General features: G+C 37.7%; 1 protein-coding gene across 2 annotated transcripts in view; it reads right to left on the bottom strand.

Annotated features, from left to right (window-relative positions):
- GRM7 (glutamate metabotropic receptor 7) overlaps positions 1–21265 on the bottom strand; it is a gene marked incomplete at both ends in the record, with an annotated part of 839503 nt that overhangs the window by 545245 nt on the left and 272993 nt on the right. For both annotated transcript variants that reach the window (XM_082664306.1, XM_082664305.1), the window contains one exon: positions 16759–16975. In XM_082664306.1, the coding sequence (XP_082520432.1) occupies positions 16759–16975 (217 nt within the window). The remainder of the gene's footprint in view (positions 1–16758; positions 16976–21265) is intronic.

Here is a 21265-nt window from a genome sequence, read left to right as displayed (position 1 = left end):
AAGAATATAATGAATGAAATTTTAAAATGCAATAGAGAACATCAACAGCAGAATGAATCAAGCAGAAACAAGGATCTACAGATTAGAAGACAGAAACTGTGAAGTTACCCAGTTAGAGGAGAACAACAACAACAACAAAAATAAGAAAGAGGAAAGGATATGTGACCTACCAGATACCACCAAAAGAAGCAATATGTGAATTATTGGAGTGTCAGAAGGATAAAAGATGGAGAAAAGGGTACAAAGTTTTTTTCAAAAATAATGACTGACAACTTCCCAAATCTGGGAAGTGATTTGGATATCCAAGTTCATGAAGCTTATAGGTTGCCAAATGATTCAACTCAAAGATCTCTTCTCCAAGACACTTTATGATAAAACTGTCAAAAATCAAATCAAAGAAAGAATCTTAAAGACAGCAAGAGAAAAAAGCTTGTAACTTACAAGAAAACCCCCATACGATTATCACTGTATTTTTTAGCAGAAATTGTAAAGGGCAGGAGAGATTGGAAGGATCGATTTAAAGTGGTGAGAGAAAAAAAATGAGACTAAAAACATTCTACCCAGCAAAACTGTCCTTCAGAAATAAGGAAGAGATAAAGACTTTCCTAGATAAACAAAATCTAAGGGAGTACATAACCATTAGACCTGCCTTACAAGAAATGCAGAAAGGAGTTCTTCAACCTAAAATGAAAGGAAGCTAATTAGTAACATGAAAATGTATAAAAATATATAACATACTAGTAAAGGTAAGTATGTAATCAAATTCAAGTATGGAGTCAAGTTCAGAATACTTAATACTGTAATGTGGTGGTGTTTTAAACACTTAACTTTAGTATAAAGGTTAAAATTAATAAGTATTTAATACCTATAGCTACAATAGTAGGTTAATAAATACATGATATAAAAATAGGTAAACTGTGATATCAAAAATATAAAAGGGTGGGGGAGTAAAAAGGTAGAGTTTTGTATGCAATTAAAGTTGTGTTGTTACCAGCCTAAAAAGACTATTATATTTATAAGATGTTTTATGTAAACCTCATGATAGCCACAAAAGCAAAACCTATGGTAGATAAACAAAAGATAAAGGAATCAACGCGTACTATGGAAAATCACCAAAATCACAAAGGAAGACGGAAGGAGAGGGAGAAAGGAATGAGAGAACTACAAACCACTCAGAAAACAATTAATAAAATGACATTAGTAGTCCTTACCTATCAATAATTAGTATTAATGTGAATAGATGAAATCATCTAATCAAAAGGCATAGAGTCACTGGATAGATTAAAAAAACAACCCACAAGACTCAACTATACATGACTCATGTCAGTTTTAAGAACACACATAGGGTCAAAAGGAAGGGATGAAAAAAAAAATATTCCATGCAAGTGGAAATCAAAAGAGAACAGAGGTGTGTTATATCAGACATGACCGACTTTAAGCCAAAAACTATAACACCTTGCTTCAAAGGCTATTTACGGTTAAAACAAGGGCATTTATTTGGAAGGAACAGAATCCTGGAAGTTGGAATACAGACATTTGGTAAGAAATTGATAGGGCTGAGGACACTGAGTCCCTAAATTCTGATGAGTAATTTTTACCAGTAGCAGCCTTTCCACTTCTATCCACGGGAATTAAGCCTGCATTAATAACAACAACAACAACTACACAAGAGACAAAAAAGGCCATAGATACTGATAAATAGGTCAATTCAATTCATCAAGAAGATATGTCAATAATAAATATATATGGATCCAACATCAGAGCACCTAAATATGTTGAGCAAATACTAACAGATCTGAAGGAAGAAATAAATAATACAATAATAGCAGGAGACTTCAATACCCCACTTTCAATAATGGATAGATCATCCAGACAGAAAATAAATAAGGAAATGTTAAACTTGAACCATACTTTAGACCAAATGGCCCTAACAGACATATACAGAACATTCTTCTCAACAGTAACAGAACACACAGTTTTCTCCAGAGTACACTGACCATTCTCCAGGACAGATCATATGATAGGTCACAAAACAAGCCTTAGCAAATTGAAGAAGACTGAAATCATACCAAGTATCTTTTAGTATCTTTTTCAATCACAGTGGTCTGAAATTAGAAATCAATAACAGGAGGAAAACTGGATATTTCACAGTATGTGGAGATTAAACAACACACTCCTGAACAACAAATGGGTCAAAGAAGAAATCAAAGGGAAATCAAAAAAAAACATGCATACCAAACTGTTTGGAATGCAGCACAAGAAGTTCTCAGTGGGATTTTTTTTTTTTTTTGCGGTACACAGTCCTCTCACTGCTGCGGCCTCTCCCACTGAGGATCACAGGCTCCGGATGCGCAGGCCCAGCGGCCACAGCTCATGGGCCCAGCCGCTCTGCGGCACGCGGGATCCTCCCGGACCGGGGCACGAACCCGTGCCCCCTGCATCAGCAGGCGGACTCTCAACCACTGTGCCACCAGGGAAGCCCCCTCAGTGGGAATTTTATAGCAATAAATGTCTACATTTATATAAAAAGAAAGACCTCAAATAAACAACATATCTTTACACCTCAAAGAACTAGGAAAAGAACAAACTAAGCCCCAAGTTAGAAGAGGAAAGTAAATAACAAAGATTAGTGCAGAAATAATGATCTAGAGACCAGAAAAACAACAGAAAGATTGACAAAACTAAATGGTGGGCTTCCCTGGTGGCGCAGTGGTTGAGAGTCCGCCTGCTGATGCAGGGGACACGGGTTCGTGCCCTGGTCTGGGAAGATCCCACATGCCATGGAGTGGCTGGGCCTGTGAGCCATGGCCGTTGAGCCTGCGCGTCCAGAGCCTGTGCTCCACAAATGGGAAGGACCACAACAGTGAGAGGCCCACATACCGCAAAAAAAAAAAAAAAAAAAAAAACTAAATGGTATTTTTTAAAAAAGATAAACAAAACTGACAAACCTTTAGCCAGAAAACTAAGGAAAAAAGAAGAATCAAATAAATAAAATCAGATGTGAAAGAAAAGACATTAAAACTGGTAACACAGAAGTAATAAAGATCATTAGAGACTATTATGAATAAGAATTCACCATGAAATTGGATAATCTAGAAGAAATGGATAAATTTCTAGAAACATAAAACCCACCGAGACTGCATCATGAAGAAATAGAAAATCTGAACATACCATAACAAGTAAGGAGATTGCCAGTGATCAAAAATCACCCAACCAAAAGAAGTCAGGATCAGATGGTTTCCTTGGTGAATTCTACGAAAGCTTTAATGAAGAATTAATACCAATTCCTGTCAAATTCCTTTAAAACTGAAGAGGAGGGAACACTCCCAAACTCATTTCATGAGGCCAGCATTACTCTGATACCAAAGCAAAATAAGGATATTACAAGAAAAGAAAACCAGAGGCCAATAACCCTGATGGCTATAGAATGAAAAATTCTCAACAAAATACAGTTGCCCCTGGAACAACATGAGCTTGAACTGTGTGGGTCCACTTACAGATGTTTTTTTTTTTCCCCAAACACATACTATAGTAACACATGACCTGTGGTTGGTTGAATGTGCAGTTCAGGAACCGCATACAGGGAGGACCAGCTGTAAAGTTTTATGTGGATTTTCGATTGTGTGGAGAGTAGACACCTCTATTTTATTTTTTATTATTTTAAAAGTTATTTATTTATTTAATTTGGCCATGCCACACAGCTTGCAGGATCTTAGTTCCTCAAGCAGGGACTGAACCCATATCCTTGGCAGTGAAAGTGCACAGTCTCAACCACTAGACCTCTGGGGAATTTACTTTTTATTTTACTTTTTTAGAGAGTAGACACCTCTAAACCCTGACACCTCTAAACCTCACATTGTTCAAAAGTAAACTGTACTGACAAGCTGAATTCAACAGCACATTAAAAGGAATATACACCAGGTAGGATTTTTCCCTGGGATAGCAAAATGGTTCAACATGCACTAATTAATAAATGTGACGCACTACATCACTAGAATAAAAGATAAAAATCATATGATCACCTCAACAGATACAAAAAAAAAAAAAGCATCTGAAAAAATACTGGGTTCTTTCATGATAAAAAAAACAAAAAACAAATTGGGTATAGAAGGAATATGCCTCAACCAAATAATGGCCATGTATCATCAGCCCACAGCTAACATCATACTCAACAGTGAAAGACGGAAAGCTTTTCCTCTAAGATCAGGAATGAGACAAATGTGCCTACTCTCACCACTCCTATTTAGTATGTTACTCTTAAATTACTGGAAATTCTAACTAGAGCAATCAAGGAAGAAAAAGAAACAAAGGCATCCAAATTGAAACAGAAGAAGTACAACTGTCTTTGTTTACAGATGCCATAATTTTATATATGGAAAATCCTAAATACCCCACAAAAAAACTGATAGAACTAAAAAACCAATCCTGTAATTTGCAGGATACGAAATCAACCTACAGAAATCAGTTGTATTTCTGTACATAAACAACAGAACATCTGAAAAACAAATAAGGAAAGCAATCCCATTCACAATAGTATCAAAAACAATAAAATACTTAGGAATAAATTTAATCAGAGATGAAAGTTCTGTACGCTGAAAACTGAGACTTTGAAAGAAATTAATGAAGACATGAATAAATGGAAACACAGCTCATGTTAATGACTCAGAATAATTAATATTGTTAAAATGTCCATACTACCCAAACCCTAGACAGACATTCAATACAATCCCTATCACAATTCTGTGGCAATTTTCACAGAAATGAGAAAAATTCTAAAATTTGTATGGAGCTACAAAGACCCCTAATAGCGTAAGCAATCCTGAGAAAGAATAACAAAGCTGGAGTCATGATATTTCAGATATCAAGCTGTATTACAAAGCTATAGTAATCAAAACTGTATGGTACTGGCATAAAAACAGACACATAGATCAAAAGAAGAGAATCGAGAGCCCAGAAATAAACCCTTGCCTATATGGTCAATAGTATTTGACAAGAAAGCCAAGAATACTTAATGGGGAAAGGATAATTTCTTCAACAAATGGTATTGGGAAATTGGATAATCAATGCAGAAAAATGAAATGGACTTTGTCTTACGCCACTCACAAAATTGAACTTGAGCAGATTAAACAGAAGACTTGAAACTGTAAAATTCCCAGAAGAAAACAGGGAAAATGGTCCTCGATATTGGTCTTTGAGAACAATTTTTTGGGTATGACATCAAAAAGCACAAGCAACAAAAGCCAAAATAAATAAGTTAATTATATCAAACTAAAAAGTTTCTGCACAGCAAAAGAAATAATCAACAAAATGAAATGGCAATCTACAGAATGGGAGACAGTATTTTGAAATCATATATCTGATCAGGGTTAATATCTAAAATATACGTGAAACTCATATAACTCAATAGCAAAAATACAGACCAAGGGGAAAAAAAAACAGTCTGATTAAAATATGGGTAGAGGAGGGCTTCCCTGCTGGTGCAGTGGTTGAGAGTCCGCCTGCTGATGCAGGGGACGCGGATTCGTGCCCCGGTCTGGGAGGATCCGACATCCCGCGGAGCGGCTGGGCCCGTGAGCCATGGCCGCTGAGCCTGCGCGTCTGGAGCCTGTGCTCCACAACGGGAGATACCACAGCAGTGAGAAGCCTGCGTACCGCAAAAAATAAAAAAATTAAAAAAATAAAATATGGGTAGAGGAGCTGAATGGTCATTTTTCCAAAGAAGATATACAAATGGCCAACAGGTACATGAAACGATGCTCAACATCACTAATCATCAGGGAAATTCAAATTAAAACCATGATGAGATACCACTGCACATCTTTTAGAATGGCTATCATCAAAAAGACAAGAGATGGGCTTCCCTGGTGGCACAGTGGTTGAGAGTCCGCCTGCCGATGCAGGGGACACGGGTTCGTGCCCCGGTCAGGGAAGACCCCACATGGCACACAGCAGCTGGGCCCGTAAGCCATGGCCACTGAGCCTGCGCGTCCGGAGCCTGTGCTCTGCAACGGGAGAGGCCATAACAGTGAGAGGCCCGCGTACCGCAAAAAAAAAAAAAAAAGACAAGAGATAACAAATGTTGGCAGGGATGTGGTAAAAAAGGAACCCCCATGCACTGTTGGTGGGAATATAACTGGTAGAGCCACTGTGGGAAACAGTATGAATGTTCCCCAAGAAATTAAAAATAGAACTACCATATGATCCAGCAATTACATTTCTGGATATATATTCAAAGGAAATAAAATCAGGATCTCCAAGAGATATCTGCACTCCCATGTTTACTGCAGCAGTATTCACAAGAGCTAACATAAAGAAAAAACCTAAATGTCCATATAGGGATGGATGAATAAAGAAAATGCGGTATATACACACATACACACAATGGGCTACTACTCCATCATGAGAAAGAAGGAAATCCTGCCATTTGCAACAACATGGATGGAACTTGGAGGCATTATGCTAAGTGAAATAAGTCAGAGAAAGACAATTTATTTAGACATCATTAAATAATGATGTCATAAAGACATCATTTATTTTTAAGCTCTTCTAAATACATGCCTTGAATTTTTCTCTTGAGACCTTCATCATTATTATGATGACTTCACTTTTAATGTTTCCCCTTGTATGTAAAAGCCTACATTGTAACATATATGCTAGTTTCTCAGAGGGTCATCCTACTACTATGGCTTGTAGAGTGTGAGGACATCCCAGTCATATCTACCTAAACAGGAGCTTGCTTGATAAATAGTACCACCTCTAAAATATTAATGCAATGGAATAATGCCATCTAATCATTATTGGCAATATGTTTTAAGTGCTTGCTATTTATGACATCCAGCCAAAAGAGGAACAAGAAATGTGAAGGACTGGGAAAAGGCACATTTGGAGCTACACAAGGTCAAGTGTCTCAGTCAGCTAACACGGTACTCTAGGACGGCTACTACTACTGCCAGAGATCTTGATCATCCAGCTGTCCTTCAGTTTGCCTGGGGAGCGCTAATGCAATCGATGTGGGGCTTTGTAGAATTTCCTGTAATCTCTTGAAAGGTTTAACAGCAGGGATCCGTTTGCCAAATAAAAGGTAAACAGATCCCTCTGTGCAGGTCTCAAAAGGGCTACATTTACACGCGTGGAGTTGTTCAAAATACAAAATAATTTAGGAAAGAGTTGAGCTCCAGTAAATAGATATTTTCCAAGGAAACTTGTATTAATTTAATGTTTCTTGGACTGGAGTGGCCTTCTATTTTTCAGACCTATCCATTTGACTAATTCCAGGGCCTACCTCCTTGCCTCTGTTCTGATGAGCACTGCATTTTTCTCTGTGGGTGCCTATACTTGCCTGTTCCAGTGGAGTGGAACACTCTGGCAAAGGCAACCCAAAAGGCAGCATCTTTTTAGACGGTGACCACCCCACCTTTTAGTTAGATCACTGAAATGACATTGGGAAATAACTCTTCCTCACTGTGCACAGGCTTAGCGGGACTCAAAATCAAGGTGTCCTACTTTCCCACAAGCAAAACATAGGTAGGCCCCATAAGCACTTAAACTTAGGCTTTATATAGTTCCCTCCTGTTCTATAAGCTAACTAATACTCTTCCAATACTTTACCTCTTTTGCTGACATTTATCAAAACCTATGAGATTCAAAACCGGGAGTCTTTCCCAATGAACATTTTTGTAAACCCTGGGAAAAGAAAGGTTGACTCGAAGGCTAAATGCAGTGTCAATTAAACAGGGAGAATAAATCAAACTTTCTGGCCTGTAAAGTTTAGTGGTATAATGATAACTATTACAAAAGCATGGTTACTTTCTGCAGTAAGCTACCCCAGAACAATGATTCTCTTCCCCTCTACTCAACTGACCAAGAAATTCTATTGTTCAAAAGAATTTTCTGTATCTAAGCCTCTACTCCAATCTTAAAAGATGACCTATGTTCCTTTTCACTAAACCTTTAACTTCAATGCCAGAATCCCAAGTCCTTTTCCTCCTTAGCACATGCAACATATGGTAACCAGACCCAAGTCAATGAATAAAGGAGGGGTTCATTTTATCTTCAGATCTTTTCGCATGCCTCCACATTGCTCGGGTGCAGTGAAGGTAAGTGGAAGAGATGAGGAGGAGCTGCTAAGATACGCTTTTTCACTGTCTATGCCTCCATGCAGCAAAAACACTCATTTATCATCCATGTTAGTCCCACTTCAACAATGACGTTCTACTGCCTAGAGGAAGCCCATCTTTGCCATCAGGGTGACATGCATCTGGGGATTCTCTAAATCAAGGGAGACTATTTTTCTCAATAAATACATGATGACTTTGCAAACCACAGCAGCAGGATGCTAGCTCCCAGTCAGCTACTGTAAGTTAGGGCCAGAACCACAAGTTCTCAGCCCAAAAGCCAAAGCAGATTCTGCAATACTTCTTATGTTGGGTCGAAGAGCACTTTCCATCTAGTAATTTCAGTCAAAATTTTTTCAAAGTGATGCTATTTCTCTTATACCATTTAAAAAGTTAAATACCATTAAACAACTTTATTTGGCGTTTTTAACATGACTCTTTTCCTAAAATGTCATTCACCACCCTATTTAGGGCAGCCGTGTCTGCTAACTTCTACTTACCTTCGCCGCTTAGCTAAGCATCTTCTTCCAGAGTTCTCCTTTGCAGCATGCCCCAATAAGGCCGTGTTCACTGCTCTACTTACGTATTTCTAGTCTTAGAAAGCAGATCTTTTTTCTTGTCTTTTGGTTGTTACTACTATAATTATTACTTATTTTTATCCTGGAAGAGTATCTTACCCAAAGAAAGTACTCAGATATTCAATGTATGAGTGTAGGCATATCACCAAATTTCTTTTCCTATTTTTCTTCTATAATGTCAGTTTATTATAGCCAATTAATGATAACTAGAAAACCAAAATTGGGAAATCTTCCAACAGTTTTACTGTACCTACTACAAACTTGGAGTCATCACCTCTTATGTTACTAGTAGAGTATTTTTAAATTCAGTGTGCATTTATTGAGCCTAGTCTTTGTTGGACATTATCCTCGAGTTTAGAAAGTCAAATACAACATAATTCCTGCCCTCAATAAACCTACATTCTAAAATAAATGAGTCATGGATATGAAATGTACAGTGTGGGGAATATAGTCAGTAACTGTGTAATATTGTTGTATGGTGACATACTCTATGTAACTAGATTTATCATGGTGAACATTTTGAAATGTATAGAAATACTGAATCACTACATTGTGTGACAGGAACTGACATAGTGTTGTAGGTCAAGTCTACTTCAAAAACAAACAAACTCATAGAAAAACAGGTCAAACTTGTGGTTACCAGAGGCAAGGGGTGGAGGGAGGGAGAACTGAATGAAGGCAGACAAAAGGTACAAACTTTCAGTGATAAAATACATAACTGCTGTATGTTGTATATGAGAGTTGATAAGAGAGCAGATCCTAAGCGTTTTCATCACAACAATTTTTTTTCTTTTTCTTTAATTCTGTATCTATGTGAGATGATGGATGGTCACTAAACTGACTGTGCTAATCATTTCATGATGCTTGTAAGTCAAATCTTCATGCTGTACACCTAAAACTTACACAGTGCTGTATGTCAATTACACCTCAATTAAAAAGGAAGAAGAAAATAAAAATAAGCTCACATTCACATGGGAGACGATGAGACAGATTACAATGATCACAATAACATGCAACAAATTCCGTGACAGTTACGCACAAGGTGTTATGGAACTCATAGAAGCAACACTCTTCAATTACATTAATGAAGGTAAAAGCCAAACGTCTGAAGTAAAATCTCTCTAGATTAAGTAGAAAAACATTTATTTAAATTATTTTGCATAATCTGCAGAATCACCGGGGAGACCAGGGAACCAAAGTTACAAAATGAATGGAAACAAAGGATGACTGGGCTGTCAGAACCAAAGCTAAAACAGTACCACAGAACCAGGTTAGCTGGGGCACTGCTGCTGCCGCTCTTGGAAATGGGAAGCTGGAGATTATACTACTGCTGCCATTTCATGCTAGAGAACACATCTACCCCTGGAGCATGGATGTTACTGCTGCTGCTGTCAACAAGATGGGTTTTCCATTGCCCCTGCTTCTTTGTGTCCCTAGGTCTTGATCCATCTGTGGTGGGTATGTCTGGGTGTGTCTGATTAGCCGAGACTGGGTGACATGGCTGTGCCCTAGCTTTGAAGGACGCTGGGGACATGAGTATCTGGCCTCTTAGGCATGATATGCAGCCTCATTCTCTCATCAAGACTTGATCGATTGGTCATTCTCCATGAATTTATTCATGGAGAGGTACTTTAAGGTGCTGTGCTATTTAAAAAGACGAATGTACACACTGTGATCCAAAACAGGACCATGAAGGAAGACTAAGGCAGGGCTAACCTTTTACTCCCAAGGAGTTATGTTTTGGAGAAATAGACTGTAGTTAGCTGGTAATCCACACAGAAAGCCAAGCGTTAGCAAAGGCACAGAATATCCTGAAACCCACGGAAGTGTGACTGTGGTGGGGCAAGGAGTGTGTGTATGGGGACTTGAGGTGGGAATTAAAGATGGCAGGCCTAGTGTGGAGTGAGATGGGTGATTAAATCAGACACCAGGTCAAAAAGGACCTATAGGCCAGGCTATACACGTTTTACTCAATCCTCTGGGGTAAGGGAAGCCAGGAACAGATAAAAGAATGGCTGTATTTGTATTTTAGTAAGTTGATCATTTTAGTAAAATGGATGCTATATTGGAGGAGCTAATCTGGAGGCATGAGTAACTGTAGCTGTGAATCACGGTGAATAAAGTGGAGCCCAGAACTAAAGTAACTGCACAGATAATGGGGATGAGGGGACATTCTCAAGATGTGCTAAAAGATCCAGTACGGGTTAAAATCTAAAACGTGGTGCTAACCACTGAGGGTCCAGAAATTAAAATAAAATAACAAAGCTTCTTCTTGAGGAACTTACAGTTTCGTTTTAAGCACAACTGAAAATAGATGATACTATGAGAATGCTTGTGATTTTGTATTTTGAAATTAAGTCCTTATTCAACACCTGTATTTAAGCTGGGACCGCTGAATAGTTCATTAAGGAAACACTCCAACCAGACATTAAAAGGTCTCAGAATTTTCTATATTCACCATGATATAGACAAAGGCAAAAAAAAAACAAACAAACAAACTGGAAAATCCTCAGATCTAACATAGATACATAGATGGGGGTATTGGGAATTATAGCCTTGTTGCATCACACCGCTGTAAATTTTGTGTGGGGACAGTAACAGGGAAGAATAAAGCAGATTTAGGGCAGGGGTAACTGTGACATACCAGAGCAAACAGATCTAGGATACAATTTTTGTGACCCATAAGTCACAGAATTATATATCCTCAAAATTATGTATCATACGTCCTCCCTCTACATGCCTTTTTCTCCCTAAAAGGCAAAGGGAAAAATACAACTGTTCCTTCCTTTCCTCTTTCCTTTAACAAATATTTGCTGAATGCCTTGTAAAGGCCAAAAGTTAGGCTAGATTATAGGGTCCCAAGGCAAAGTCCTTGACCTCACAGAGGTTACAGTCAGGTGCGGAAGGCTGACAACAACCCAACGAAAGAGAGCACTGCATCTGTGAAGCAAGGAGGAGCAAAGAATCCTCTAATCAGAACAGAATCCTGTAATGAACAAATCCAACTAGTTCCTAAGGTCTAGGAAAAACGGAGGACTGAACAATAGTTACTAATAGTCAAATCTTCACCTAGTTATGCTAGGTAAGAATATTCTAGGTCAAGATAAAATATTAAATAAAAAGAAGTTCTAGAGTTTACCTGACTAATGATGAGACTAACTGAAATAACTGTATTAAGTGATCGGCATGAAATACTAAAAGATAGCTCAAACATTTTTTCTGGTTTTGAACAGTTGATATGTCTCACAACACCATGGCAGTAACAAATCATGACTATTTTTGTCATATTGTGAAGCAGTGGTCATGGGATTCTCCTGAAAATTGTCTGGCAGACTAGAAGAGTTGTATGTGATGTCCTTACTCTTGTAAACCTTGACTCAAATTTAGTTCAAATGATCTGGACTATATTAGTGACTTATGATATCATAAGCGTTTCCTTTGCCCCTTACTTAGAAAAAGGAGTCTTTATGTCTAAGTTACGCTATTTAGTTTATTATGTTGACATGAATTTTAAAGCACATCGGGAGTGAATCGTCTCTCATTGTCTGTGATACTAATCAATAAATTGCTTTTGTCGATACTGCATGTGCATCCATTCAAACATCCAGGGCGATTTATGCAAATATAACTGTTCTACAAATATCCCATCATCTGAGAAAATCATGTTACAGTCCTTTCTGAAAGTTCAACAAGGAGCAGCAGCCATGCATATTTAAATATCTCATGACTATACATGAGACGAAAATTATTGAGGTTTTCTGACAGCTTAGAGGAACTGTATGTAGGCCTTCATGTCCCAGACAATTTAGATGGCCCCCTGCTGAAGGATGGCTTCTTTTTCTGACATCCTTGTCTTGATTTGTTCTATCAGAGTCTGACAAAGGAGCGTGCACCCCATGTTCTATGCGTGGTGGAGATCTTTGAGGCTCCAGTTTTACAAGCAGCCTTTGGTTCAGGACTTAGGTCTAAACTTTGGAACTAAAGCATTTTCACAGAGTGAAACTCTTACAGACATTTATAAAGAAGAAGAACCACAATCTTCAAAATCAAACTGTTTAGAAAGAATGGAAGTAACTCCTTGGAACCTTCCAGCAGAACAAAGAAACAACATCGAGCTTATGTTCGTGCTCTCCCCCTACCCTCACACACACACACCACATACATAGGACAACTTGAATAGCTCACTTCCTTTTCTTGTTATGCTTCTTATATGATGGAAGCATATTAGTAAGAAGAGCAACCATAACTCAAAAAGACACGTGCACCCCAATGTTCATTTCAACACTATTTACAATAGCCAGGTCATGGAAGCAACCTAAATGCCCATCGACAGATGAATGGATAAAGAAGATGTGGTACATATATACAATGGAATATTACTCAGCCATAAAAAGGAGCAAAATTGGGTCATTTGTAGGGATGTGGATGGACCTAGAGACTGTCCTACAGAGTGAAGTAAGTTAGAAAGAGAAAAACAAATATTGTATATTAACGTGTATATGTGGAATCTAGAAAAATGGTACAGATAAACCAATTTGCAAGGCAGAAATAGAGACACAGATGTAGAGAACATATGGACACCAAGGGGGGAAAGCAGGGGTGTGGGGGGGTGGTGGGATGAATTGGGAGATTGGGATTGACAATATATACACTAATACGTATAAAATAGATAATAAGAACCTGCTGCATAAAAAAATTAAATTAAATGTAAAAAGGAATAAACGTACATCCCCAAAACAAAAAAACCCCAAAATAGATAAATATCATTCAAATTAAGAAAAAGAATAGCAACTCAGCTATTCTATATAATTTTATATATATATGTATATTTATATATATATAATTATATATATATATATATATAAAATAACCTTTGAGTTATAACTAAAGGCAAATGTTATCTATCACTAGTTATTTTCAAACTTTTGAAACTCAAGCAAAAATGCTACTGATTTATAGGAAACTAGTGAGGAACACTAAGAATTAGGTGCCACTGGGTATTGTGTTCCCCATACATGATCTTATTTCTTTTACCAACCTGATCATCATTAATCTCATTCTCTATATTAGGAATCTGAGAACTTGGAAAGTTCAATCATGTGTCAAAAGTTGTACAGCACAAAAGCAATGGAGCCCATTATTCAAATCCAGGTCTTTCTGATACCTCAGTGCTTGCTTATGTATATGCCACACTGCCTCTCCCACAGATACACCTTGGCTTGTATCTTTCTTGAGGGTAAGGTTCTAGAAGCAGCAGGCAAAGGAAAAAAGTAAACATTGAAAATTACCCTTGAAAATTCCCTAAGTATGCATACTTCCCCGAAATTCCAAAAGGGCAAATTTTAAAAATCCTTTTTCTTTGTATTCTGAATTAGAATATATTGCTGTTGCTTTGACTGAAAACCAGAGGAAGTAGTTGGATTCTTCTTAGAGATCGTGGAACATGAATATGTACCTCTATACACTGGAATCACCTTTGGGTTAGCAAGATGCTCACAATATGAGAGGCCCATAGAAGTGACACCCACTGAAGGAATGACAGAATCATGTTTCCCATCTCAGGTTTTTTTTTGAAGTAATACACACACTGAGTGAGTAAACTTACCATACTCTATTTCAATTATAATTCTCCCTCCTCTTTATTTCCTCTTTTTTGAAGGGATGGGTAGGGAGTTGAATGCAGGGGTGTTTGTTAAGCACACAAGTGAATTCACTTAAATTAACTGCACATATGCTACGGTGCCAAAGAAATTTAATATAAATACACGTCAACTATCATGATACTTAAGGTGAAGAAGAACCGACTGCAAGACATTACCTGAACCCGCAATGTTTTCTGGCATTTCGGCAGCTGGCTGTTTAGTTATATTCATCCCCAAATTCAAACGCTTTCAGATTGAAGGATTTCATCCAAAATGGCGGACAATAATACAATTTTATTTTTGAGTTGGGTCATTTCAATAAATTGATATGATTAGCTAAAATTATGAGCTGGGGAGCTCAGACCACATTACCCAAACTTTTCCTTTTTGAAGAGTCATACAGCAGACTCATATCTTAAGTTTTCACTAAGTGACACCAGAAATAAACAACTTCACGAAACTCACCACTGACCTGTCTATAGAGTAGTCTTTTATAAAGGCCAACATTTGTCTTGATCCTGTCCTTATTGAACAATCAACATGATTCTGACCTTCTGAACACTGTACCTTTTGTAACAAAATGGGTAGTGTCCTTTGCTTTGCCCAGTACAACGTGCAGTATTAAATTTGAGATCCACTTGCAGCAATTATGTAGAACAAGAAGGTATCTGAACTTTATTTCTGAGCTTTATCTTACTATTTTGCCCATATTTTCTCTTCATCTTGTCTTACCTATTGGCTATTATGCCCATATTTTAGATACGTCTTTAAGCGGGCCTCTCACATTATTTTGGTCAAAGCAGGAGTCAAAGAAAAAAAGAAAGAAACAAACACATAGCTATCAAAAGTGGTTAGACTTTTCTTTAAAGATTCATGAATTCAGTTGTTAATGAGTCTTAAAAATCACAGTACGCAAAACACAAGGCCAGAGTTAAGATTTCTTCCCTAATCAGAAAGTTTTTCGCTGAATTATGCCAGAAACGCTTCCCTTAGAAACAAAGCAGCTGGAACTACAGTAGTGACTCAGACGACACCACCTCTCTTAGAGTCTACGGGACAAGACAGAAATCAACAGCAGCAGCAAATTATGCTAATGTGTGATGACTATTGTGGGAGGAGCCACTAGAAACACAAGACCAAGCAGACAGAATCCAGGAAGTTTTGTGTGCATGTTTGCTTGAACCTAGAAATGGCATTTAGGATAAGCCCTGTAAATGACCAGGAGCTCGGCAGTCAAAGGTGTTAACAGTGACAGTATTTCAGCCAGAAGGAAGAGTACAAGACTGACCCAGCCCTCCAATGAAATCTTCAAATTAGAGATCATGATAAGGTGCTGAGTTAAAAGCACAAGGTTCATAAACAAGTCGGGGTTTCCTTATTTCAGTAGCCATGTAAAGACACACCATCTATATGTGGGAGCATTACATGCCTGAGGACGTCTGTAGTCTGAAAGCAAAATACTCAACGCCATGTCTTCAGGATTTACGACATCTTTCCTCGTGAAAAAAACCTCTGTTTCTATTGCCTTGCTTGTTTGTTTCCTTTATGGTTAGTTAACTATTCTGGGCAATGACAAGTTGGATAATATTCTTACCATCAAAACTGAGGACCAGACTTTAGCCTAAGAGCTTTTTAGGAATATCCAAGCATGCATTTAAATATATATATATATGCTTACTAGATCCAATATTTCCATATTGGGAAGCCTGTGTATTTATTGTCATTATTCCTAAGTTTGAAGATTTTTGTCTCGTTTTTTCAAAATCTGCCCGATGGAAGCCAGCTGGCCAAACATTCGAACCCATTACCTCCATTTTGAGCTTATTAAACATACATAAAAGAATCTTCTCCAAATGCTACCTAATAGAACTGTCTTTCTCAAAAGAATCTAAAGTTTCAAAGACTATTTGCCTAAGTACATTCTACTGCCTGGATAATTTACTTAATTTTGTTTCGGCCAAGTCACTCAGAGCCCTCAGTGTCATTCCCCTTCAAAGCAAAGTGTCCCTGTGGTTGGGTTCTCATAATTTAAACAATTGTCTCCATTTTGGAGACCGGCGGAGAGAAATGACACATGAGGAGGCACATTTAGCCACACTTGCTCATGTTTCCATATACAGCCTGCAATCCACACTATTATCTATTACACAGAGTCAGATATCAATTTTAGTACCTATTTTTTTCTCTCCATTTCTTCCACTAATACTTAAAGGGATTTCAGTTTCATAGTTTTGAAAATATTCTCTTCCAGAACAACAAAGCATTTTAAATGAAGACTTTGCAAATTCACTTCACAGGCAAGGGGGAACTCGAGCGTAGGGATAGGGTGATTACCAATAGTGTTTGTTTAATAAAGACTGAAAGAGCTCTACAAGCCACAGACATTCAAAGAGGGTCATCTTGATCATTGCAATCTCTTCCTACCTGCCTCTTTGGAAATCTGCGTGAAGGATTCCACACCTTTCTCTCCATAACTTCCTTCCGATGCGAGAGTAGACACATAATTCCAACCCAGAGCCTTTACGATGTCTACCATGGCCTGGGCTTGGAAGGAATCGGGCGGGACCACACGAGAGAAGAAGTCATAGCGACGGTCATCACTTAACTCGGGTGCCGTTGATGCATAACTAATCTGGGGGATCTGAAAAGATAAGAAATCACCACATGAGGGCACACCATCAGGATGTGAGAGATTCATGTATACTTATGACAATTTACTTAAAATACAGGGCTTGAGCTCCAAAGGGGAAGCGTGTTTTGCCACACATAGCATGCAAGTGTAGACCACCTAAATGCAACCAACCACCTCTTAACAGCACAAGAAGCATCTACTTTTATGCTTTGGCCTTTTATTCTCCTCTTGGAGAAAGGAATGGGAATGGAATGGCAATTACACAGAGCATGATGGTTGGGAGGAAAAATAATTTTAACCATTCTGTCTAACATTGTGAATCATGCTTTACTTCTTATACATTAATAGAAACAAAAGACACAACAGCCTAACTGGAGTGTGTATAGAGACTGGTTCAGTTGACACATCTCATGAATACTGGTAGACGTCATTAGTCATCTAACATCGATTGAGTGCTGATCACCTACGAGGAAATATCTAAGTAAGCTGCGTGCATTATTTAATTTACTCTTCACAAGAACGTTATGAAGTATTGATAGCTCACTAATACCCTTAGACCCAAGTAAGGGGGTTCCCTGCCCCAACACCATCATTTCAGCTCTTCTGGCACTCTGGAGGGCCTTTCTCAAAATTTTTTAAGTTTCATTTGGATGCTGAGAGAGAGCTGACAGTCCTGATTGAGTGGAGCCACGTGAACCTCTGATTCCCATTTTTTTGCCTTTAGAGAATTCTCTGACCCTCTACTGCACGTGGGATTAACCAGATGTCTCAAGGAGTTCTAGAACTTGTGCCTATACAAATCATCCTAGAGCAGGACTCTGGTTCCAAGAGGACAATTTAATGAGCAGATTATTCCTCTTGACGGGCACAGTATTTATTCTCAGGATCATTTCAGATTACACTACCTGAGTAGTCCTGACATGCTGATTTTAGTTAAAGAAAATTACGCATGTAGAAAGAAACCTTGAAAAGAAAATATGTACCCAGGATCCCAAATACTCTAGGAGAAGACCTGAAGCAGCTATAGATGAGAAGCATGGCGTAGGGTCTAACGTCAGGATCTCTAAGCTAGTTACTTTTACAAAGAATGCTCCCCAGTTGTTTCTCTTAACACCAGCATGCAGAAGACTATGATAGGTATGATTTATCTACCTGTAAGAAAGATCAACTCCTACAAAATTCTGGTTGTAAACTCTCCCAGGACTTACCCTTGTTTTAGCGTAAAGATGTCTCATGTATCTAAAAGCCAGTTTTGATCTTTGCTCAGACAAAGCCCAACAGTGCAACTCTTTGCCCCAAAGATGTCAAAGCTACACTCAAGTTAATTCTTTGAGCCCTGATAATTCTACTCAATATTAACCTACTTTTCTCTTTTTAGGGCAGTTTGCGTCAAGTTTACCCATTTGACATTGTTTAAAGCTGGTTACCACCTCTGTAAAGCTCATTTCTCCACCAGCCTTTCTATGTGAACATTACTGTCAAGTCTTGCCCTGACGGTAGATGACCCACCATTTTCCACGCAGCCCATCCCTGATGCAGTTCTGCTCTATGACCACCAGGGGCAGGCTCTCCGTTCCTGACTCGAAATCCAAAGCCACCCTGAGAATGGCTCCAAGTCTCCTGACGGTCCGCACCTGAGTAACTCCTCAATTACAGGGGTACTGAAGTGCAGTAGAAATAAAATGGGATTTGGTATTGAGAAGATCCGGAATCGAAGCCTCATGTTTCTGTTCACTAGAGTTTACTCTGGTGAATATTTCACCTCACTGAGTTGGTTACATTATTAATTAGTATAAGATTGTTTTGAAGGGCAGGAATAACAAATGTGCATTGCTTAGCATGATGCCTGGGACAGTGTGGGTACTTAATACATGGGGTAACGACAATCAGAAGAGAGAAAAGTGTGTGTTTTCTTACTAAGTTTATGCATTCTCCACATTTGACTTCCCAAGTTCTCTGTGACACATTAGCAAAAACATTTCCCTCACTGTCCTAAGAAAATGTTTACATATTCCTATCATTATTGCTTTAGAAATAATATGTACTATTTATTTAACTCTTTAACATGTGGCAAGAATATTCTAAAAGTTTGGGGTTTATTTTTAATGTTTTAAATTGTATTTATTTATTTTTATTTAAGTATAGTTGATTTACAATATTGTCTTAGTTTCAGGTGTTCAGCATAGTGATTCAGTTATATATATATATGAAACTTTTCAGATTCATTTCCCTTATAGATTATTACAAAATACTGAGTATATTTCCCTGTGCTATATAGTAGTTCTTTGTTGGTTATCATTATCACTAAAAGTTTTATATGCATTACCTTATCTAACCAACAGTAAAAAGTCTTCACTATACTTTACTATACTATACTATTATTAAGTCATTTTACAAAAGAAGAAATTGAGACTTGAAAGTAGACTATGACCTTGCCTTAGGTCACAAAGTTGTAAGACAGAGCAATACTCAAACCTGACACAGCCTAATGCAAACTTCTAAACTCTTAATTATGATATTTTGCTGAATTGTTGCTAAAACTTTGAACAATAAGCATAAAATAATGAAGGGTACTAGATTACTGTAGTCTAGGCCAAGTTCTGTCCACAGTACTGACTACAGAGCCACTGAAAGCAATTTTACAGGTCATCCTTAGACTGTTGTTAAAACATTTTATATAAATGTCTTATTAAAATTTATACAAATGTGTGAAAAGATTGAGTTTCCTATGTTTCATTTATAGTTCAAGGGTTATAAATTTTAGGTGAAAAATATCAACTGAATAAAGGCTTTGGACGAAAATTAAAGGGAAGGAGGAGGGAGGGACGGAGGGAGGGAGAGAAATACCTTTTCTTACAAGAAATAAAAAAGGAAGAAGCCAAGCATGGCAATACATTTCCATCAATTTCAACTTGTGGAAATGCAAAATCTTTGTGCTGTTGCACAGATGCCTTCCCTGCCAAAATCCCTTTCTACCTTTGAACAAGTGCTAATGAAGATACATCCAGCCCTCTACTTAAATTAGCATTTATGTGGCTGTGGTAAACATCACGACTGTGAAATGCCTCCAGTGCAAATGCATTTCCTAAACTGTGCCCCAAATTTTAGTAATGAAGATCCTGGTGAAGCAGATTTATTTCCTCACTACCCATTGAAATGATTGCTATCAGTGGTTTATCCCTTCCATTATAAATAACAAACACCTACCAGCTTAAGACTCATGTGTCCCTTTAGGATCACACACACATCCTATATTCAGGGGTAATTATTTGTACATTATGCATATAATGATGCTAGAATAAGAAACGAACAACCAAATGGATTTCATTTCTGAGATAAAAATACGGCTATATAAGGAAATTCTGCCCAGCAATAGGAGATGAAGAACAGCAAGAATGTATGTAACCTATGAAATATGCTCTGTTACTTATCAACTATTATCCTGTATATTTAGTTACTTGTTTTCAAACTAATGCTTAAGTCTACAGGGTAATTATTTGAAAGTATGTATTATAACTGGTACCTGAACCTGACCAAATTATTATAAGTCGTCTTTAGTGATTAACTGACACACTCCCCTTGATATCACAGCTATACTTTCTTTTTCTGCTATTGAATCTCTACCCTCTTGCCAGTCTCCTTCAGAAGTGTAGAACTGATCTTTTGATGAAGACAATTTAGTATAATCACACTTCTGCAACATGAAAATAAATATCCCATCTCCCTTTGAGCCTTCCTTTCCCCAATTTAAAAACCAAAAAAGTTTCATCTTTATTGTAGGACTTAATTCTCATCTCATTGTATTTTGTTGTTCTTTACTCTTTATAAAAAATTTGCCTAACACACAAAAATGGTTTTGCTAATGTTGAGCACCAAATAGGGTTAAAAACATCTCACACCTTTAAATTATCATTTAAAATTTATGTAGGCATTTTTCACAGAACTAGAAAAATTTCACAATTTGTATGGAAATGCAAAAGATCCCGAATAGCCAAAGCAATCTTGAGAAAGAAAAACGGAGCTGGAGGAATAAGGGCCCCTGACTTCAGACTATACTACAAAGCTACGGTAATCAAAACAGTATGGTACTGGCACAAAAAGAGAAATATAAATCAATGGAACAGGATAGAAAACCCAGAGATAAATCCACGCACATATGGTCACCTTATCTTTGATAAAGGAGGCAAGAATATACAGTGGAGAAAAGACAGCCTCTTCAATAAGTGGTGCTGGGAAAACTGGACAGCTACACGTAAAAGAATGAAATTAGAATACTCCCTAACACTATACACAAAAATA

Source organism: Grampus griseus (assembly GCF_964374135.1).
Source record: "Grampus griseus genome assembly, chromosome: 10".
Taxonomy (NCBI): domain Eukaryota; kingdom Metazoa; phylum Chordata; class Mammalia; order Artiodactyla; family Delphinidae; genus Grampus; species Grampus griseus.
This window is presented reverse-complemented; position numbering and strand designations above follow the sequence as displayed.